Genomic DNA, 23660 nt, shown 5'->3' with positions numbered 1-23660 from the left:
CAGTGTTAGTGCATCCACTACCCTCATCTTATCCCACTAATCTCTCATTCCCACCTTCTTTTCTTCTCTGAACAGAAACACAACCTCTTTCCTCAGAGCTGCTGCATTCTTCCCTTCTCCCTGTGAGCTCACAGCTCTTGGGGGGAGTTGGACTCCCATTCCAACCTAGAAGTGTCTATTATTCTTTCTCACCCAGGGGTTTCCTCTTACTCTTGGTATGTCAATAGTAGCATTAAAATATAGTAGTCTAGATGATAAAAAGGAGGAACCTATTTCCTAGAATGACTGAAGAAGAATGCAGAAATAAATTCAGACAATAAAGCAATTTCTTTTAACTTTGAGTAGCCATCAAGCAGTCTTGCTTAATCTAGTAAGGAAGATCACACAAAATACCATACAAATTGAGAGCTCCATCAGAAAAGTCAGCTACAGAGTGAAGGTCATTAAGATACAGTTCTCAGTATACGCTCTGGTTCTCAGCATATGCTATAATAGCCTCTTTCAGTGATCAGAGATGAGAAGTAGGATCCAAGAAAGCTGGCAACTAGGTATGGGATAGGATTGACATTTAGAATCATAATTAGGAGATAGAAGCAAAACAGAACTTTTGCAAATAGTTACTAAGTAGAAGTCTGGGGTCAGTTATTAGCTCTACAGCAGACTGAAAGATGACAAGAAGAATATGCATATATATGTATATGTATACATGCACACACATATATATATGGGGGAAAAAAATCCCACAGCTGAATGGAACAGAGGTTCCATCAAATAGTGAAGAATAGCACTTTATGTTCCCTGCATTTTTCTTCGGTTATCTCCCTGTGACAATGGGGAATTTCATAGCTGAAGACAAAGGCAAAATGTTGTTTCCCAAAGGACATGTTGGTTCTTTACAGAATCAGCACTTTACCTTACAAGCATAAGGTAAATACATTTCTAGATATTAACATTTGAAATGGCAGAGATATTTTAACTCATGTATATTAAATTATGTTGCAATACAGTCTATAATATTCAATAACATGATAATAAGTGACAGATATATGATAAATAACACTACCTCCCCACTCCTAAAGGGGATGAACATTTATGACTGTATCCAGTACAGTAGCATCTCCTTGGTAGACCACCTGCTATGCTTACTACAGTGCAAAACCATAGTTTTGTATATAAAAAAAAAAAAACAACAAAAACCAAACAAAAAAAATAAAAGAAATCAGAGACAGACTGGTTAAAAAAAGAAGTATACTACACTTTCCTTGTAACTGTTGTTTTCTTCTTTGTCCATGCTATTTCTTTCGGTACTACCAGCTATGTTGAAAGGAATATGGGACTGCCTTTGTCTTTCACAGACTGTACACAGATTTAAACAGGACACCAAACAGAAAGACACTGATTTCCATTTCATTTCTGTATCTCCTAGAGTAAGCATTCAAGGATCAGTCTAAAAAGGCATATGCAAAGCAACGTAGGGAAAAAAAAAAAAAAGAAATCCATTGCTAAAACCAAAATTAAAAAAGGAAAGTATATTTAGATGTCACACAAATGGGGGGGGGGGGGGGGGGCGGGGGGAGAGGGAAAGAGGAGGAGAATGAAAGCTAAAATGAAAAGATAATTTTATATATATATATATATATATATATCTATATATCTATCTCCCCTGTGGAAGGAAAAACATCACTCGCAAAATGGCATTTTCAGGATTGCTGTTGCAATTCTAACCTGAACTGCCAATAAACTCTGTTCCCAATGGAAAAAAAAAATCTATCTCTCAGACTTTGGAAAAAAGTTTAGATACTGTAAGCCTGGAACACAGAGTCTGACCTGATGACCAGGTAATTAATCTTTGGCACAAGAGTGAGGAGAAACACCCTAGCATGGCTTTGCCATTATCACTTGTATCCCAAGTGTGCCGATACAAGCACTGGTCACCACCTGAATGCTCTGTGGAACACAGTGAAATATGTAATACCTGTTCCCAAAAATACAGCTTGAAGATGGTGCCACTTAGTCTCTTACTTCAAGCATGGAAGTAAACAGAAGAAACAGTAACCACTAATTTACTACACTCAGTTCCACAGACGCTTTCCCCACATAAGTAACATTCCCAGGTGGGAGATAAATTTAGGAATAAAGCAAATAAAATAGATACTCTATTACAAGTGCATGGCAAGAGCATATAATAACATCTATATTGCCAGATGACTTCAAATACCAATGAGTGGGCATTCATCCTCTACCACATTCTCTTTCTCTTGCTTAGTCACAAGGTGCTATGCCTGGAGCTGGCACACAGACGTGGGATATCCCTTTCAGACTATGAAGGGTCAGACTTCAAAAGGAACCCATAGAAAACAGAATACTTCTTCGTTCAAGCATACAATTTGGGAAAAAAAAACAAACAAACAAACAAACAACCTAATCCCTAAAATGTAAGTAACAATGAAGCCTGCTGTCCTGATACAAGAGAAATGTTGCTAATGCCTTTGGAATTAAGCTATCCATTCACTCCCCTTCACTTCCTTATTACTGTTTTAAGCACAAGCTACCCTTCTTCCCCAGCAACAATAAGCCTTGAATTCTGGGTCTCTGAAGACTTGGAGGATTAATATATTGCAAAAGCTCTTTTTAGCTGCAGATAAAAAGCACCTAAGCCCAGTACACGTTTAAGGAACAGTATTTATTTTAAACTCCACCTACAAAAAAACATGTACACAAAGGAGTCCCTTCATTTCCACCCTAGACTGTTTCAGCACATTCAGAAGGCTTTAAGTAATGCTCAGATGATGAGCATGGCTCCTAAATCTTAGTCTTCTCCTAGTTTATTTTTTTTACTAGTTGAAGCTCTACCATAATCACACACAACTTACCTAAATAGGAAGTCTGCTTTCTAAGAACTAATCCATACAAACTTTTAGACATGAGTTCACTTTACATGCCAACTTCCAAAAAAGCAGCCTACTATTACTAAATGCATGCTGAATGCTAGCTAAGATGACAGTTGTGAATCAGCTTCTGGTCAGGTAAGACCACGGCCATAGTTAAATTGCACCCACTTGTACATAAACTACCAGTTGTCAGAATACTAACTCTGTCAGTGTTGGCAATAAACCTGCATTCTCATAATCAGTAAAAAAAAAGAAAAAAATAAAATCAGCTCATTCTTTTGATACGAGAAGTATTTCTCATTGATTCATCTAAAGGCTGAAAAGTAAAATCCATGGAGGATTTAGCCAGTCAATAAAGAAAATGACTTTTTAGTAAAGCATTTCATTCTGATTTGTACAAACAACTACATGGAAATCCATCACTCATCTATACCCGGTCCTTATTTAATTTCTCTCATTGTTTCTACATCTGTAGAGTGATGGTCTGAAGGTTACTTAACAAAGGTTACTTTGTTAAGAGCAGTGTGTTGCATGTAATTACTGTTTTTGCACCAATTCTTCCTCAAACTTTTCCCTATAGGATCTGAAATATTAATTATTTTTCTTAATTCTAGAAGGGTCTCTTCACAATCACATTTTTTAAAAAAATTATAATGGAAGTTTCCTGTAAACATCCACAAATCCCTTACTTTCACATAATGCCCATAATGCTGCATCACTTGTACTCAGTACCTGTCAGAGCAATGACTATCATCCCAGTGTGCTATCCAAACTGTATGATGGGGTTTGTTGTTGTGGTGGTTTTGGTTGGTTTGGGGTTTAAGTATCTTTTATCTATGTATCCAGTATAAGATTGGAGTCAAATCAGTAGCCCTGTTGCATTACAGTACAACTAAAGAGCAGTTTAACATGAATTACTAACTGAATCAGTGTACTAATATTAACTCTTTTGAAGATTACAGTACAATACTATACAGGAAGATGATGAGAAAAAATAACATCTCCAAGATTTACTATTAAAATTCCTCACAGGTTTTTCAAGATTGTTTAATGCAAGATACATTGAACACATGCAATCTGGAAGGAATTCTCAACAATAAAAATAAGAAAGCAGAACTACAAGAATAAATCAAACTTCTGAACCACTAAACAAGGTTTGATACAATTATATGAAAATTAAAATGCTGATCTACAGATTTTTACATTACTTATAAGAAGCATGTACTGATATTGAGACCAGCTTTTTGAAGCCCATGATAAGCAAAGTCTATCTCTTAAGAGGCAGGTCTGGTATGAAAGATGCTTTCACTTTAAGTAGCAACATGTGCATACATGCAACATACAAAGCCCATCAAGACTGAAGGAAGAAAACAGAAGAGAATAAAGCAAGAATGGAAACTTAAAACCTGTTCCTTTCAGACAAGGACACGGAAAGACAAAAATCACCCTTTGATCTCAGCATCTCTGATCTGGTTCCCAGAATACCAACATCAATTAGTTATACAGAGATTAAAACCATGCCCAAACCACTGATGATTACTAGGGTCTCACTTTATAAACGAGCAGGAGCATCATGCAATAAACCCTTGGCAGCAGCAGAAAACGAAAAAATAATGTAATGAGAGAGGAAGGGGGAAGAAAAACAAACAAACAAAAAATCAGTTATTGCTCCAGAGCCATAATATTGTATAGTAAGTCACCACCTCTTTCTCCCCTAAAGGAATGAGCGAGTATAAAACTAGTATTACCACATGTGGGATTCCAAGAACAATGCAAAATAATTCCTTGGCTCCTTTCTAAGATACTGAACCCGATCTCTTTTGGACAACATCTTCTAAAGAAATCAAAGAGGTGACCAATGTAATAACAGTAAATGATGATGACAAGAGGTTGCAGCAGAAGTATATAGTTTCCACCTTGTAGCAAAATTTCTGTTCATTTGAAACACTGAATGGTGCAATACAAACACTGTGAACTGTTCTCCAAAAGCAGAAACAAGGGAAAACTCAGCACCAGACCCAAAGTCCATATTCACCAAACTGAAGATCTAGTAGAAGACAGAGCTACTAGACATTGTCACTGACCTGTTCCATGCAAGGACAGGTTCAGGTCACATTTTTCAATGGTGCACTTACAGTTCTGGATGAATTTCAATTCAGAAAATAGGCTTCTCCACTTTAGGTTTTAATACAACTACCATTCATCCACCAAAATGCCCAGTAAGTTAAAACAAAACAAAACCAAAATCAAAAGTCAAATACCGACGGCTAAGCAACAGACGAATGATTACTACTGTTTGTCTGGAAACAATGAAAGCCACACGTAATTGGTTTGAACTCTGGAAGTATCTGTTAAAGAAAAGTCTCTGAAATACAACATTTTGTTTCTTTTTGATTACTATCAAAATTCAATGCACTTTTCATAATCTAATTTACAAATTTTTCCACTGAAAAACTAAGTATGTGAAACTATATTCAAACACAAATGTACCATTTGAAAAGAAGCCACAACAGGTAGAGCACTACATCTTCCAAAAATCAAACATGCATGTCTAAGCATCGGTTCTCAGTCTACCTTCATTTGCATAGCAGACATCTGACTCTATTAATTAAAGCCCATTTTTCTCTAACAATCTTAAAGAAAAGACATATCATGCCTGAATGTTTCACATTAACTCCTGCTATGCATTGAAAAGAACTCATCTGCATCTTATGCTTTAGCAATATCACTGTTACACAACTTACAGAATTCTGAAGGACAAACATGCAAAAATTGTCTTTTTTTCCACGCACATCACTTGAATGGGTCATTTGAGACCCACCAAAAGGATGTTAAGTCAGGGCTTTGGCAGTAGTAGCAACAGGGTATTTCTGCTATTTGTGCAACTGCTTTTATGCACAGAAATTAAATACTCACCAGAATATAACCATATTCAATTATCTTCCCTTCAGCAAAAGTGATGACAAAACAAAGGTATAGGTACAATATCCTCTGAGAAAAAAGGCAGAAGACATGGAAGGACCAATTCCATGAATTTAAATAAGTGCTGCTGGAAAAAAAAACGTTTTTACATGGTGCTTTGCTTTCCTGCCTTTTCTTCTGCCTTTTTTTCTTTTTTTTGATTTGTTTTGTTTTAAATGTCCCTCAAGTTTCTATATGTTTGCTCACTGACAGAGCACTGAATCAGCACATAGTGACGGAAGTTACCTGCAGCACACAGAACATTTGCTAACAGTAGAAAATGGTCTGATGAATAAAGTTTTCCTTTAGGTTACAATGTAATGCAGTCTTAATGGAAATTGTTCCTGGCTGTAACCTAAACAATTAGTCCTTGAAAAGTGTCTGACAGAGGTGTCTGTCCCTCTCCTTCTGCAAACAAGTTACCACATATATGCCACAGGCTTTTGTACTAAAACTTTGCCCCCAGGAGGCTTTAACACCCAAGTCTTGAAGGTCAAACACTGTCCCTGCATAGGGCTTTCACCAAAAATAGGCCAGTACTGAAAGCTCTTAACAACGCCCACTTTCCTCTGGCAGCCCCACTCACCCTGGGGCTTTGTACCTTCTGCCTCTCTAAGCTCAAGCCCTAACCCTTAGACACCAAACTACTGCTGTCAAATTAGTATATGTTTATTACATAAGAAATAAGGCAAATTGCGTAGACTTTAGTCTGCCAGTTAAATATACAACATTGACCTTGCACACTTGTTCAGTAGTTTCCAACAACACCCACTTGCTCAGTTTGATCCCCACTGATCATTACTCAGGGTTCCAAATACAATACCAAAGAGGGGGGTTACATACTGACCTGGTACCCCTGGAAGAAACTGAGTATCTCCTTTATTCCTGTATTATATGGCAAGCCCTGCATACGGACTAATGCTCCAGGCTGGGGCAGAATTGGAGTGTGGGTGGCAGTGGCAGCAGCAGCTACAGCTCCTGGAGGAGCTGTAAGATACCCCACTGTGGTGGGGGATACTGGAGGACTGAAAGAGAAGGAGGCAAAATTGTTATGAAAACTAAAAACTGGTTTTAGTACTTGAAATAAGCAAAGATGAAAATGAAAATTTAAATAAGCCCCAAACCCACAGAAATCCAGGCAGCCCTGATGTGGGCTTTTAAAATTTCTCTTCAGCATCTGATAATTTATTTTTAGATAAGAGAGGGAAAGGAACATAGCTAATGTTTGTAGTTGAAGGCAAAGAGTGTCATTTGTTAGTTCACAGGGGAGAAGAAAAGTAGTAGCTGCAGGTGATTTGTTCTAAGGTTGTTAATAAAACCATGAGGAAAAAGAAAATGGGGAAGAGAGAGAAAGTCATAGTATAAGAAGCAGGCAAGGGCTCAACACTGGGACTTCTGAGTCACAAAATGTTGAGTAAAGTAGCAGCTCTAGTCAGGGCCCACCTAGCAATTTACCAGATGCTCCAGCTAGTAAGTGTCAGAAGCCTAAGAGCTATCAATGAGCAAGCTATTTCCAGACTTTAGTGAGCAATGTTGATACCATCTGTGGGAAGGGAAAAAAGTGGAGATTTTCTGCTCTGCTTGCACATGCAGAGTGTTCTTTGGTCTCACTGATATAAGAAATCAAACCTAGTACACACCTGTGATGAGTCTTCCAGTATGGAAACAGTATTTTAAGTACAAGAACAAACTTGAGGGTAGAGACATGTATTGACGCAGCCTCTCACTTGTCCAAGAAATAGAACCGCCTTGATGACATTGCCCCAGTGTCAAAAACACTGTTAAATATTAGACCAACTTTATCAAGAAACTCAAACAGAACCTACAGAGAAGCCACTCATTACAAGGCCACAGAGAATCAGGCAAAATGACTGCTGCTTCTGTTGACGAACATCAAGTTCCCAGGATTATCTACACCAGAAAAACAAGTTTAAGAGGTGTTCACAGGTGACTGCACACATTGCCTGCTCCACGGAGATGACATGTGAGGGGAAGCGGCTAAGTCTAGGGGTTACCTGGGATAGTAAGTAGTGTAATTCATATAAAGCTGAGCAGCCTGAGCTGGGTAGTAGGTAACAGTTTGAGGAGCAGCTGCAGAGGCTTGGGGAGTCCTGGTGGCTGGCAAAAGGGCTTGCGGCTGATAAATCGCTGCCTCTGCTGGGATCACAGCTGCTGCCTGGAAAGCAGCATAGGCTGGTGGAGAGAGACCTAAACAAACAAGGACAAAGCAACAAAAAAGGATCAGAATAGAGATCTCTGCAATACAACAGGAATTATTCATCCCAATGTGATTAATACCATCTGGGTGCGAACACTTGTGCAAAGACCTCTATAGCCTCTCCCCTGGAGACCCCTGCTACATCATCATGAATGACAACGGGGACATTCGAAATAAGCAATTCCTAAGAGTTCACAACTCCTAGACCTGAACAACCTTGTCCATATGTAAATGGAAAGTAGAGAACCGCAGAGTTATTCAAAGAAAGCATAAAGCCATGTACATACAGAAAGCAGGCATGCACACCAACACATCCTCTGTTCTTTCTAACAGAAGTAGTACTCTGTGGGGCAGAAGTACCGTAAGATTAGCTACACAAGGGCATCCACAGTTGCTGACACCAGGATCCTCATGTGTAAGCCTCTTGCAACTTCAAAAATACTTTTTGGGATCTAGCAAATGGAAAAAATAATACCCCACTAGATCACTAGTCTAATGCATTTTCATGAACAAATACCTGCTTTGTGTCAAAACATCAAGTTTGGCTTGGTGTGCAGTGAAATTCTTTTTATATACTATATTTGGCAGTTTTTTACTATTTTGCAAATACATGTTGATATCTGCTTTGTTATTTGGTATTGAAATTAATTAGAATGGTACAGTAAAGTTCCATTATAGTGCCACAATAAGACTATCACTGTAATCTTAAATAAATAAATAAATAAATAAATAAAGGGAAAGAAAAAAAATCAATCCAACTTCACCACTATGGTCTGTTAATGTACCATCCCAGTGGCTGCTTTCCTTCAAAAGTAAGCCCAAAGAGTACCTTCTGAATGCTCTAAGGCAAGATGGCAAGAGCACTCATAGACAGCTAGAATCTAGAATTTCTCCCCATTTTAATAATCCCTTTAATTCCAAGTAGGTTACACTACAGGCAAGTCAACTGCAGAGCTCAGAACAGTACACCCACAAAAAGCAAAGTGTGCAACAATTTCACTAGCAAGGCCTTGCTGCCCCCTACTCATCACCGAAATTACAATAAAAATGCCTCTGATCAGTCCCATTATTGAACAAAGGGAACAATTTCAATCTCAGCATGTACACAGATGGATAATTATTGATCATGGCAAAACCCAACTCAAAAGGTGAAAGGCCACAAAGCTTCAGCACCTACCACATATCAGCCTTTAGCAGCAAAGAGCAGAAGAATTGGAGACTTACATGGTAACTTACATGGCGGTGGGGATAAGCCACTACGATTTAAAGTGCCACCCATTAAAACAAAGTTCATCTCCTCTCCTGAACACTGGAATACTTCCACATAACGGTCCTTCATCATTTTTTTGTGACATTTTTGAGCTACCATATAGGCTTTATCAGCAGATTTCATTTGGATAAAAGCATCACCTGATGGTCGTCCCTATGGGATGGGGAAATAATCTGTTATTAAAACAGCCAGGAGGCTAGAAATGCAGAAAGAATGGAGATCAAATGTCTACTGAAAATCTGTATTGTTCTTTCTCATCTGGCACTAATCACTAATAACAATTACTTTTAGGAGCAGAAGAGACTTGTATAATCAGCCAGTTAACACAATTCTGCTTCCACCTTCTGGAGGAAGAGAGTAATTTATCACGGAGACAGTTTGGAGGCCTTCAATTCAAAAGATGTTCAGAGCAGGGCTAACTTTCAAGCTACATCAGGCCACTCATGGCCTTCTATATTTGAAATCGAGACATCTCCAGAGGCTAAGATTCCAGAGTATCTCTGGGAACCTGTTCTAGTACCTAAATAACTTCTATTTAGGATAGTTTTATTTTCTTTCCTTTTCACCTAATTGGAATTTTCCTTGATGAAGGTTATAAACACAGTCTCTTGTTCTGTAAGCTGTAGGAAGAGTCTGGCTTTGCCTTCCCTGTAACTGCTTTGTAGGTGATAGTGCAAAAATATAAAGCTCCAGACATGACTTTATAAGGTCCATAACTACATGAGTGATTTCCAGGTCTGATTTTCTGTGACCTGACAGACATTGTTGTATATATAAAAATATTTAAAACTTTCTTAACAAAAAACAAAACAAACGTAGCAAATCTCTTATTTATTTTCTTTAGTACCTCAATATTTCTGTGGCTAATGGAGCTTATTTTTAATAAAAGACAACAGGGAAAACTATCCCTGTGGCTATGTCATTAAAACATACCCAAAGCACAATTTTACATTATCAACTTTCTTTAAAGCCTGATAAGTGTCTTATCAAGTTAGAAACCTTCATTTTTCCACAGCTATCACTGAGCAGAAACCCTGAAGCTGACAGAGCAGCTGCGCTACCAAACATGAGACCTCTCCATCTTGTGTATTACCTGCACTTGCCTGAAACACAAGGGACTATTTAAGACAGCCTCCAGGATAAAGCTATTCTTAAAGAACCAACTTCATCCTCCCCAGTCTAATGCATACATATATAGGAAGAAAAGCATGTATGTAAAAGTGGAAATGAGGAAAAGTCACAAACAACACTATTTTCTCAAAGTTACAGAAGACAAAGCACAACCAATAACAGGTAAGCTACCCTGACTACTAACCCTGTTCAGTAAGAGGAAAGTTAGCTCTCCTGTGCAAAATCCTCTTACCTGTTGATTGAAGACCATGTGAATTCCATGGGGCTTGATATCCCCCGTGGCGTCTCCCATGAATTCCAGGATGTCATCGATGCCAGCAGTGTAGGGAAGGCCTCTGAGCCGAACACAGTCACGTACACTACCCGTGGCAATGGTGTATGGGGAGGGTATGACAGGAATGATGGGAGTTGGGAGGGTGGGAATAAGAGGTGTTGACATATATCGATTGAGTACCTGTTGGCAAAAAAGCACATAGATAGAGATTAACACATCATCTTGCTGAATACAAATCAATTCTCACAATACTATTTCACATACTTAAATTACTTCCAACATCAGAGGGAAAAAATCCAAAATAAAACCAAACCTTCTTAAACCAAATGATTTCTGATTGTTTCCTTTTGGGCATCTAGTTTCAAAATCAGAAGGGGAGAGGGGAAGTCTAAAAAATTTAATTTGCTAAACCCTAATAACAGACCTTTCTAATCTCTAATAATAAGTTAAAAGCAGATTACAGTTCATTTTAGAATATCCCAAAAAGGAACATCTGAAAATCACATTTGTCCTAATAAACCAGTATTGTCACATGCAGTTCTTACTTAAATTAGGGTAAATTAAAACCAGTCATTCTAGAAGAACTGAGACCTTAAATAACTAACAAATAAAAACAGTGGCTCTAATTGATTAATAAAACTTGACCAGTTAGTGAGCTTGTTTTTTTAACCTGAGTGCTCATCTCCAAGTCCAGTGCAGAGAGGAAAAAATTAGTATTTAAAAACAGGGATAAAGAACTATAGGAGACCTTGACCTCAACATTTTATTTTCTCTTGACTCACTCCCAAATGACAAAGGGATGTTGGGATGTAATGCTGAAAATCGTATTTAGTGATGATTACCAGAAATAAAGAAAAGAGATTTCACTCTTTTGAAAGAGATACTAAACAAGAGGTTTAGTTTTGTCAATACTGATTCAGTCTAGGGAGGTTGTCTCAACAGAAGCCTTTTTTCAGGAATTCATTTTTAGCACATTACAGGCCAGAAATCTTCTCTCTTATTTGCAAAAAGACTATTGTAATTACTTTGTATTAACACTGAATAGCTGGGAGCTGGCTTTACCTCTTGTAATTACTCAAACCTGTAATTCCCTAAAAATCATCTCTTGCTTAAGGGGAAAAAAAAATAAAAATTAAAAAAAATCCAAAACTGTCATAGAGGAAGAAGTAATGGTAGAATAGAAGCTTTATCCTGGTCTCCATAACAAAAGTGAGAGCAGACTTGGTCACTGTGGCAGAAAAATGCATCATGGGATGGTTTTCACAGGCTTGAGTTGCTGGTGCCAATACAAAATGGCTGTACCAGTGTAAGAAGGTGATGACAGGAACTGGTGAAGGACAAAAGTGAAATATATTATCTTAGTAAAACAGGTATTTCACTTCTTTTCACCAAAAGTCAGATACATCCTGGTAATTCTTTGCTGCCAACAAAGCAGTTGGAGGAAAAGCTGATTTAATGCATCCAGATTTGAATTTAATGTTAGAAATTCTGTACAGAGAGACCAGAATTTAAAGACAACACTGCAGATTTTCAAGAAGCATTACTACAGTACTATCAATCTAGTATGTTTTTAGAATTATTTGTGTAATTTCAGTCAACCTTGAGGAAGTAGAAGAAAACTATCCCATCATTTTTACTTCAGAATCTGAGGAATGTTAAAAAAAAAGAAAAAGTGGTAGTAAAAAAGTAAACAGCAAAACCCCAAAACAATGCCGTGCAATTTTCCACAGCAATCAGGAAGCACATACTGCCCTTTCTAGAACTTGACATTGTTAATGTCATAGACTTTCATGGTTGTCTACAACATATTTATGTGCAAGTGTTAGAAGAAAAGTTTTAACTGTTAAGTTTCAAGTCTCACTGCTAATAGCTACAACCTGTTGGACTTCTGCTGCTGTGCTCCTGAAGAGTTCAATGTAACGTTTTCCAAGTATTTCTTTGTGCTTTTTAAGTGCATTCTGTGCATATTCTTCACAGGAAAATAACACAAATGCATCTCCTGTGGGCCTGCCATCTGGATATTTAACAAAGAGAAGTCCCTCTTTCCCTCCTGTGACTGGACACTCTGGCCCCAGGAACCCTAAGACATCCTCTTGAGTAGCAGTGAAGGGAAGGCCTCTCATCCGGATGATAACTTGATTCTCCTTAGATAAGAACTGGGCCACTTCATTGGAGGTTCCTGGTAGAAAGATAACATATGCTCAGTCAATTCCATAGGCTGCAGGAGCAGCAAGCATTAAGGAGTAAAAGCAGGAGATTACTAGCTAGCAACAAACCCACAGAAGACCTGAGATAATACTAACACCCAGTAATCTATCTTGAAATGAAAATCCTTTACCCTGAAAGTATCTCATATTTTAATGAAATTGCAACAAAGATGGGGTGGGTGTGCACTTACACAAGATACACAGAATTCTACTGCAAAGGTTCGTCTTCCTCCCTAACAGACCGATGTGGCTGTGAACATCACAGCCCAAATGCTCACAACTCAAATTCAACCATGTGAAACCAAAACTTGACAGAGTCAAGTATTCTTAGAAGGCAAAACAAGGAAAGCTACTTTATTAACTACTTGTGTCTTCAGCCAAGAGGAAAAAAAATAAAAATAAATAAATAAATAAAAATATCATAACTAGTACTATATTCCTATGAACTTAAGGAACCACACTGAACTCCAGTATCACTTACCTCCTGCAATTTTTAAGAATTCTTCCCCAGTTGCTTTGTAAACCTTAAAGAGAAAGAGATTTTAAAAACCTCACAGGAAAATTACAACATTCAACACCAAAACACACTTTTCCACATGTCAGAGAATTCTATTTTACCAAAGTACCAAAATGTAAGTGCATTTTTTTCTCATTTAAAACTGTAGTCTAAAACATCCAGTTTGCTCCCCAGGGATCTATTTCAGGTCACTGCTTCTTACCTCGATGTATCTGCTACCCATGTGATGCTTATGTCTTTCCAGTGCAAGATCTCTCTGCTCAGAATTGACAAATCGAACTAATGCCTCCCCATTTCTCCTTCCTTGAGCATTCAGACAAAGAGCCACACCACCTCTGGAAGGTAAAGCCAACAAAAATAGACTTAGTTTGAATCTTTAATACATTTAATAAAAATTGTGTAAGAATAGTAGGGAAATCAGACTTTGACATAGAGTTTACAGATTAAAAAAGAAAATGCTACTACACATAATTTAATTTCATTTTTTATGTAACACAATTATACTGCAGAATCCCCTTCAGTGAGATCCTGGAAGTCATGCTCTTCACCACTTTCTCAGCTTCCATGCAGATGTAAATTTGCAAGACCCTCCTATCATCTCAGAAATGCAGATTTGAATTTCCTTATACCTCTAAACAGAAGAAAAATAGGCTCTCTCAGTGTTAAGAAACTGGAATATATATTAATTGACAGGTATGCTAAATTAAACTCACTCTCTCTATATAACATATATATATAAATACACACACACAGAGAAAGGTGTACACACGTCAGTCATGCGAAAATTTCTTCCAAACAGCACTTGAATGTTCCTGAATCCAGCCTGTTTAAGAGGTATCGAAGAGTTGACACAAAATTCAACCTTCTTTTACATCTTGGACTCTACCTTGATTAATGCAGTAGGAGTTTCTCCCTTTCAGTACTAGCAAAAAAATGAAAGGATTTTGGTTTTTAACTAACAAGTCTCTTTTCTTCTCCACTCATAACTCTTTCTTGCACACCTAAGTCTGGTAAACCTGTTCAGTTATCATGACCACTGGGTACAAAGGGGCCTTGCTGAGGAAAGACAGAAGTGAGGGCTCCAGTGGGGGATGCATGTTAAACAAACACTAAAAAAACTTGCTATATAGACAAAGTGATAAAGCAAGACAGGTTCTTATTATCTTACTTGGCAATGTTGAGTCCTTTGAAAAACCGAGCAATATCTTGGTCTGAAGACTGCCATGGCAAACCCCTGGCACGTATTACCGTCTCACTGTTCACCATTTCAGATTTACTACTGCAGAGAAAGGAGAAAAAAGTCAAAGTAAGCTTTAATCTAGGTTTTCCTTACCTTAGCAGATTTCAGTTTGCTACTAATTTAGCTTGCAAATCTGTGTATTTGCTGTTAAGTCCCTTCTAATTCTGTTAATCATTTTAATAAAGAAAGAAAAGATAACTGGGCTAATCCTTTTTATATACACAATGCCTAAAATACGTGCTGTCATTAGCACATTGCAGATCCTTAAAAAAAAAAAAAAATTAAAAAAATGTAGGAAGACTGTCTCAAAGTGAAGTAATAAGGAACTGGATTAATCTTGTTTGGAAAAATTAAACAATCCAGCATAGATTATTATAAAGGCACTCCTAATTATGAATACATAGAATTTATGCTTAAGATGTTCCATTCTCAAAGAACTAGTCTGTTTCTTCTCTCCCTAAATCCAATATGTAATACAAAGCATATTAGATCACTCTTCAGAAGTACCATGTAGTTCAGCAGCATGCACTAGATATTACCCCTGTTGACTTAGGGAAAGTTAACAAATATTTCTTCACTGCTGGGTAAGATAAGTCAGCCTCGCTGCCATGCTAAACAGAAACTAAAGAACAAAGAGCATTTAACTTGCAGTGACTTTAAAGAGATGGACTAAAGTACAGCGTTCAAAATAACAGCTATAGTCTGTGTGCCCTAGGAGGCTGAATACCCTGTTATTGTTTTCAGGGCTAACCTACTTCAACAGTGACAATGGGGAAATATCCATAAGCTTTCCCGGCTGAAGAAAAGTTTCATCTTTGGTTGTAAACAACCATGACAAAGGTACTTACCAAGGACCTGTTTCATACTTGTGTTTCACATTTTCAGGCTCAGTAAATAAGTGACCTGCAACAAAACAGGAAGTTTAAATTAACCAGGGTCAGAGATTACTTAAGAATGACAGTACCACTGCCAATTCTTAAAAAAAAAAAAATAAAAAACTCCAGCAGTCTGTATTAATAGTTCACTTACTACAACTTTCAGAGAGCATGGTGAATATTATAGCCACCATGGTTTTCACTTGCCAGACACCAAAGTCTTCCTCTGCTTCATCTGTTCCCAAGCCTAGATCTAAACAGGCGATTATAGAAAATAAAAGACTTGCACAATCATTTGTAAACAAGCCATAAGGCTTTCCTGATATTAACAAAGAACTGGTAATCAAATTTACTGGTCTTAGCTGAGACACATGACCATTAGACGTGTTACTCTGCTCATAAACCAGTTAATATTCACTATAATGGTCAACAGTCTAAAAACTACCGATAGCTTTCATCATTTCAGCATTAACAGTTAAAAAAAAAAAAGGCTGAGTAAGTTCCTTTCACTTCAAACACAATTGAACTTTAACCACGTTCAGCCAGGCCACAGCAATCCTCCTAAAATTTAGATGCAAGTTTTTTAACTTGCTTTATTGTCGCTGGTTTGGGTTTTGGGGCTTTTTTTTAAGCATCATGCAAGAGAACTATTACTACCTGCAAACAGCAGAAGCTTACAGACAACTGGTACTGAAAAGCCCCTCTTTTAAGATCAACAAGCAATGTTTTTCCTTGGTAGAGTTACTAAATATGGTTTAGAACTCAGTGTCAGACTCAAACTGAAAACAAAAATTTATTACAAGCAGAGCTGCTCCTCCCAACCCACACTCAAGTGAACATCCTTCTATTTTACCTATCAATTTTTAGAACCCACATCTTGGATTAGAGGAATAAGACCTGTGATGATCACAGAGATAAAAAACCTAAGGATGTAGAATTGATTCTGGCATAGAAGCTGAAGCAAAAGGATACATTCTGCCATGGTCTTGATAGTCTGATCTTTCACGGCGGCTGAACTAGGGTAGCAAGTGTGAAATTCTTTGCGCAGATCATAAAAGGAATAGAAGCAGTCTGACAGCACGAAGTTCTACAAGGAAGGCAAAAAGTTTGTTTTGTACACACCATTCCTTTAAATTCTGATTAATATTTTTGGACTGAATGAGGTAGTCTTAAAAATTACATAGTTGCATGTCACCAGCTTGTCTATGGTAGACCAGTTTAGATCCTTTGAGACACAGTTCAAATTCCATAGCCTAACAGACCTCTAGATGAGCAAAACCAAAAAGCTTCTCAGAGGCAGACCTATGCAAAGGTCTGCCTCTGGACAAGACAGCTGGGAAGATTTAAAAAAAAAAAAAATAAAAAATCTACATTGTGCTGTTTTATAACCACTCCCATTTAGGATACTGTATTTTCTCTTTTGTGGCTACCCTGAAAAGCAATAATGAACCGAAACATGATAACAGTGTACAAAATATCTTCCAGCAAGTTAAAGACATTTCTTCATTACTGTCCTATACTGGATAGGAACTTTAATTATCTGTTTTATCCATTATTAATTAAAAATACTTCACATTGTTAATCAAAATTTAAAACAGCACTTCACAAAACATTAGCTTGTTTTTTCAAGGGATAAAACAGATAATTCTAGCTTAATTCAGTACTTTCTCACTCTGCAACTATTTTACTACATAGAAGTTTTACTTCAGCCTAGTCAAACAGCATTCACCTTTGTAAATAAAGAATTAAGAAAAGTCACAAGGTAATGCTTCTTTTAACAGTAGAAAGAGTAAGAGCCAAGATCTGAGGCTTATTAACATTTCTGGAGGGAGAAATACACTTTTGCAAACGAAAAAGTATCATAGGAGGAGGAAAAAGAAAAAAGAGAAAGAAATGCTCTAATAAGAGGCTCAGCTCTTGATCAGATCCATTCCTTGATCTGGTATGGACAATTATTTCTTCCACAGCATTACAGTGTTAGTTTTGTTTTAGTTTATTTGATTCAATAGAGAAGTACAAAGAATTACCCACAAAAAACAGTGCTATCATGTTTGAATGTTAAATATCATTCCTTTTTCCTTACTTGCTTCATCCCTACACAAACAGGTGCTTTTCATAAAAAGTCAGTGTTATGTTTTAATATAACACAAATACCAAATGAATATTTGTAGAAACTCAGTGTATACCCTTATATATAGAGAAAAAAGAAAAAAAAAAAATAAATACAACTGGTCAGTCAACTCCTTCCATGTCAGCAGCTCTCATTCCTGTGGGGTTCCTGCAGATCCTGCCAAGCAGGTTAACCCATGAGCCACCACCCTACACATAGGCAAGATTCTTCTCCCTGTGCAGGACAGTCTGCTCTAAGCCCTTTCAGGAATGTAGAAACTCCTGCTTCTTGTGGGAGTAGCAAGTAAGCTGTATTAATACTTCCCACTGAATAAACACAGATGGGGAATCACTGCCATTCTCCAGGGCAAGTCACTGCCTGTGTGCTTACTCTCTATAGAACACTGACACATGGCTCCTACCAATTTCAGATCTTGGTAGAAACCCGTGGATCCACACAGAACCTGTGGATTAACTCAAGCCTAAACAAGGCAGTAGCTCTCCATCACCACTGCTGAGGTTAACCCCGTACCTTTGCTTCCATTTCCCAAGACCTAAAATTTAAAGTACTTGTTTTGTTCCTGTTTCTAACCTCTTTCCTAATTTTCCTCTTTATTACACTCATTGGGAGTCCTCAAGTGCTGTAGCTGGCTTCTAAGAGTAAATGCCAAGAACTACTTCTCTACTACTCATGGTCTGAGACAGGGTGGGGATCATCTTAAATATTCCTGGAACACCACAGTTCTCAAGGTTGAATTGTGTTGCTCATAAGTTATATTCTTTGATGTCCTTAAAACACAGTACTGCCCTTCTACAGCAGTTCTCATCTCATACCTTCTTAGAAGTTTCTGGGTGGAGGACTTGTCGAATGAGTAACTGGCCATCACTGCAGAGTGTGTAATTGCTCCTTCCAAGTACTTTCAAATCACTGGATACCAGCTGACTAAACTGAAAAATAAAGCAATAAACTTTATTGTACTGACTGATACGGATAATTCCATAAAATGAGCACTTACCACTACTAACTTACTTTTAAGAAAATACAATAATTCAGCGCATTTTTCTCCCCCCCCCCCCCCGAGCTGTTGCAAACATGCTGAAGAGCAAATAGGGGCTCCAGAGAAAGGCAGGCAAATAAACTATATACATTCGTGGAACAGAAAATAAGAACACCAACAGTATGGTAAAAAGAACCATTAGGACAATATGGCAGAATTACGAGCTCATATGAAAAGTCATGCTGTTATACTGGTAAGCTGAACTATAATAAAAACTATGAAATATTTGAAAGAAAAATATTTTCAAGATCAATCACAATACTGATTTTGCAATAGCCACTCATCAGCATTTATTAAAATTTTTAAAGTTATATGCCAAGAAAATCCAAACAAATGTGGTCTGATAATTTCGAAAGTGAAATTATAATCAAGTTGGATCCAAACGAATGAAAGTTGTTGGTGGAGAACAGTGTTACAAACACTAGCTAATAGATAATAACTATCCTGGGATATATATAGAAGTTATAACTAACTTCTGGATGCATAACCCCCAACAGTTAATTCTCAACAGGAAAGGACTCAATTTCTCTTGCTCAATGTTATTTTCCATCCTTTTACTACTCCATACTAGTGTCAAATTCCTTGCTCATAATAGTCAACTAATGTATTATAGTACCTACACAAATTGAATCAGTAAGTAGTAGCTTGTTAGCTAACTTTCCAGAGGACAGATATAATTATTCTAAGCTTCCCTCTTGATGCAACTCCCTCCCAGGAAAGCCTCACCTCACAAAGCAAGCAGTAATTAACGTCATGATGCAGAAGCCACCCACTGCTCTAGGCAGTAGTTTGCAGCTCCAAAACAACCACCCCCAAAACCAAATTGCAAGTTGACTTGAAACTCAGACAATATCTTTATGCTGTCTTTTAACCTGTATTGAGGTAAGGCGTGTTGGTTTGATTTATCATCAATGGCTTACAGTTACATTCTCTGCTCAGAAAAGAGTATGTTCCAATGATCTGATCCCTAGCTATACTGTATTCACTGTGCGAACAAACGTTACAGATCTGCTTCCCAAAGGTAAGGCTCCTCAAGGGAGAAAACATGTATTGAACATGAGGAGCAGAGACATGATTACCCATGCTTTGTTTCAAAACAATGTCTCAAATACAGTTCAGGCCCCTTTCTAGGCTTGGACAGCTAACCAGTGTCCCACTGCCATTAGAGTTCAGAAATGCTGTAGTAGTGGCTACTACATACCCAGACAGAGAACTGAGGGGCAGGGTAAGCAGAGACACTTACACAAGCATCTTGTGCAAGCTGCTTAATTTGCAGATAAAAAAATACAGATGTAGATAGAAATCTATAAACCAAAGTTATAGATAGTAGTACCAAAGTAGAAGATAATTTAAACCTTAATAAGGGTGAAATATCCTTCAAAAAAAACCCTCTACAATGCAATTCTTTGGTTCTGTTTGCTTTGGTAGTGGGCAAACACTAAAATCGAACAACTAATCCTAACTCTTGGAGATTCAGAAAGCCAGTTTCCTTCTGACTGCCAGGTTCATGTTGTGTTCCTACCCAAGTTGAAGTCTTGAAGAAACTAAGGCTATATGGCAAGTCTTTGTTTAAGGGTAGCTGAAAGTCAAAAAACTGAGATCTGAGAGTGCTCAAAATACTTCTTCTGATGTGTAAACACCAGAAAAGGATGAAAATTCCAGAGGACTCAAAAGGAACTACTTCAGAATTGCAGTTCTGGGGACTGACATCATCACAGACCAACAACAAATGAGAATGTGAGCAAATATTCACACCACAAACATAAGAATTGTCTTCTTACTAAATACAGGACCATCTTACTTTCTGTTTTAACTTCTGGGCACAGTAAAGAGCAAATATTTGTATAAAGGGATTGGAAATGGTGATAGGAATTAACCTCCAGAAGGTGCATTCTTGCCAAAAAGGAAGCAGAGTCTTACTGATGGAACAGTAATAAAACACTCCCCAAACCTTCAACTTTGTACCCTGCGCTTCTTGTTTCTGAAAGTGCACAAGAGCCTATATAGAGAGTGCGATTAGGGAGCTATTTTGATCAGCAACAAGAAGAAATCCAACACACACAATCTGAGGGAAGTAGCAAGTGTATGCAGGCACCTGCTTCAGAAATAAACCAGAAGAACTTTAGTTTTAGAAAGTCTTCAAGTTAGAAAACAGGAGGAGAAAAATGTTTGGACAAGGGAGAAAATGCTCAGGCCAAACAGTTTAAGTTATGTTAGTAAAAATCAGTTTTGTTGCACTGAAATAGTCACTTTTATTTTTCAGATGGTGTATCCCACACAATGTACAGCTGAAAAGACTGATAGACAACACAGCTATTTTAAGAAGGCCCAGAGAAGATACCAAGAAGAGTGAAATATTGCATAAGGACACCAATAAGCCAAATATTCCAAGTGTACTATGGTTTAAAGATGGCATGAGAGGCAGCATTTGTTTTTATTTTCAACTGAGCCAAAGTATTTGCACTGCATATTTATTAAATGTCAGCAATAATATTCAACATTGCAAAGTCCTTTCCAGTGGAAAAATCACCACATCAAAACTATTCACTACTTTTCTTAGTAGAGGCTAGCAGCTTACAGTTGCTACATGGTTGGCAAGCCCTGTTCAGTGCTTATTTAGAAACTTCTATTTTAAAACCCAGCCTTTTTCAAACTTAGGAGTGTACTGCTTCAGAAGAGGGCAAAAGGAGTGTGGGAAGAACAGTCAGAAGACATAAACAATGCTTCCTATCCAAAACAGCTTAACTATCACATGGGTTAACTGAGGAGAGAAATGGGGTAGTGGAGTGTGAATGGGAAGATTCACCCAAAAGAAAAACAGGCGACAAAATAGTGAGTAAAGCACCATCACATAGATGGCATATATTGGGGATTACCCTGAACTGGTTTTTTTCATCAACATGAGATATCTCCAAATTCTGGAAAGGTTAAGTATAAAAAGCATGTCTGCTCTCATTACTGCAGATTGCACTGGACCTCAAAGTCTCTCAAGCAATAAATACTGCCTACCACATGTATCAAAAGGAGTTAAAGCAACCAGTGCAGACATATTTCAGTGTGGGTTTATGAATGTAAGTTAAGCAATTCAGTGTTCCTGAGGAAAAGCCATCTTCAGCCTTCTTTTTCCCCCACTATAAATTTCAGGCAGCATCTCAAATATCAGCCTCAAACTGGCACACACCCAAATGTAGCAAGCTAAGGACAAGTTAAGACCAGTGCCGGATTTACATTAAAATTTCTTTCTCACATGTTGAACAACCTGTCCACAACTCTGTCATTTCGTAAATTTCATCCACATCTCCTTCACTCCACTAATAAAAAACATCTCTGCTATTTACATCCTGTCATTCACCTTCATGCTGCCCTCCATAGCACTCCCCCAGCTTTAGCTTCCAAAGCTGCCCCACCTTAAGACTTCCTCCACCAAGCTCACACACCCTGCGTCTCCCCTGTTAATCTACTCATTCCATAGGAACAGTTAGCGCGCGCTATTTACCACTGTTTGCATCTTGCAGCCAGCCCTCATTTCAACTGCAAGAGCCACCATGTATTGGCATCACCCTCCACCTTTTATTGCTTATTCCAGCAGACCAGTCTTTCTAGGAGAGCTCTGATGAATCACTCTATATTTAAAGGAATGTATTCAATAATTCAATACTGAGATTAAAAACTGAAGAGAGAGAGAAGAGGAAGAATCAAGCAACCTGCTCTGTACATTTACTTCCATGAAACTTGAAACAGTTCTTGGAGAAGAGGTGGTAAGAGGGAAGGACAAAGTTTGAGCACCAGTTTGAAAAACTGGCTGAACAGGATTTTGGTGATGTAGCTGAGAGTACAAAGAGAATGGAGAGACATGTTTTGCCAGCAGCAAAGCTGGATGACAGCCAGCACAAGCTGATGTGCTGTCTGCAAAGGAATCCCAAGTGGCTGAAATGATACAGCCCCCTTCGAATTGCCTTAACTACAACTGAGCAAAGCTGTGGATCTTAGAGAAACAAGATGATTTCTCATTAAGCTCTTTATATAGTTATGATGCACAAAGCGCTAAAATAAACCTCTGGTTATTTGGATATTCCCATTTCCCCAAATAAAAATAGCTCACATCCTTGAGAAAGGCCACTGCATTGGTGCTGTATCTGTGCATAACTTGGTAATGAAATACTAAGATAATCCAGTTACAGAATGCACCCACACTGTCAACTGAACCATTTCTAGAACACAAACATGCTCTGGGGTACAGCCTCTTTAGTTCACCTCTGAGAAGTAACAGAAAATCTGGCTGCTGCTTTCTCAGACCTCCAGCAGCTCCTAGTGTGTCTTCAAAATGGAATCCTTTTCCCTAGCAGGGCACAAGGCTTCTCTGTGTTGCCTCTTTTAGCCTTACTGACCTATCACAGTTAATGGTACAAGACAAGACAAATTATTCACATAACTTCAGAATTAAAGGCATCCTTGCAATATAACCAGGTCTGGAATGTTATGGTAAAGCATAATGTAAAAATCCAGAAGAAACTTAGTTTGTAGTCCACATTTCAGCTAAACATACATCTATTCTGGAATAGAAAGATACAAGTTATTAATAAATATTTGAAAAAAGGATGGTCCTTGCAGCATGGGGACCTGATTTCTAATCAATGGTATTGACAAGTATGTTACTAAATTGCCAAGAGATAACAATTTAATGATTACACATGAATACATGATCAAGTTTCTACAAATCAGCATATAAAAACCTGCCCATTTTGACTTCTATACCGTCTTTACACCTAGGTGGGAGGACAAATCACACTTGTTTCTGTCAAAAATTAAGACATAAGACAGACAAGTATCTCTTACTATTAATAATATGTAACTGCCCTAGAGAAAGTGAAAATACACTCTACATATCTGTAAAATACATCATTTGAGA

At 37.8% G+C, this 23660-nt stretch overlaps 1 protein-coding gene across 4 annotated transcripts in view; it reads right to left on the bottom strand.

Annotated features, from left to right (window-relative positions):
- ESRP2 (epithelial splicing regulatory protein 2) overlaps positions 1–23660 on the bottom strand; it is a 46847-nt gene that overhangs the window by 7452 nt on the left and 15735 nt on the right. For all 4 annotated transcript variants that reach the window (XM_061469009.1, XM_061469012.1, XM_061469013.1 and 1 more), the window contains 12 exons: positions 18528–18641; positions 16557–16671; positions 15739–15837; positions 15558–15612; positions 14638–14748; positions 13672–13804; positions 13434–13476; positions 12623–12924; positions 10704–10925; positions 9295–9493; positions 7868–8060; positions 6700–6877 (listed from right to left, as the gene is read on the bottom strand). In XM_061469009.1, the coding sequence (XP_061324993.1) occupies positions 6700–6877; positions 7868–8060; positions 9295–9493; positions 10704–10925; positions 12623–12924; positions 13434–13476; positions 13672–13804; positions 14638–14748; positions 15558–15612; positions 15739–15837; positions 16557–16671; positions 18528–18641 (1764 nt within the window). The remainder of the gene's footprint in view (positions 1–6699; positions 6878–7867; positions 8061–9294; positions 9494–10703; positions 10926–12622; positions 12925–13433; positions 13477–13671; positions 13805–14637; positions 14749–15557; positions 15613–15738; positions 15838–16556; positions 16672–18527; positions 18642–23660) is intronic.

The sequence above is a fragment of the Pezoporus flaviventris genome, unplaced genomic scaffold, assembly GCF_033815535.1.
Source record: "Pezoporus flaviventris isolate CSIRO_AGI_PZ_B2104156 unplaced genomic scaffold, CSIRO_AGI_Pfla_v1 ptg000054l, whole genome shotgun sequence".
Taxonomy (NCBI): domain Eukaryota; kingdom Metazoa; phylum Chordata; class Aves; order Psittaciformes; family Psittacidae; genus Pezoporus; species Pezoporus flaviventris.
The sequence above is the reverse complement of the archived record's forward strand: the minus strand, read 5'-3'. Positions and strand labels throughout refer to the sequence as shown.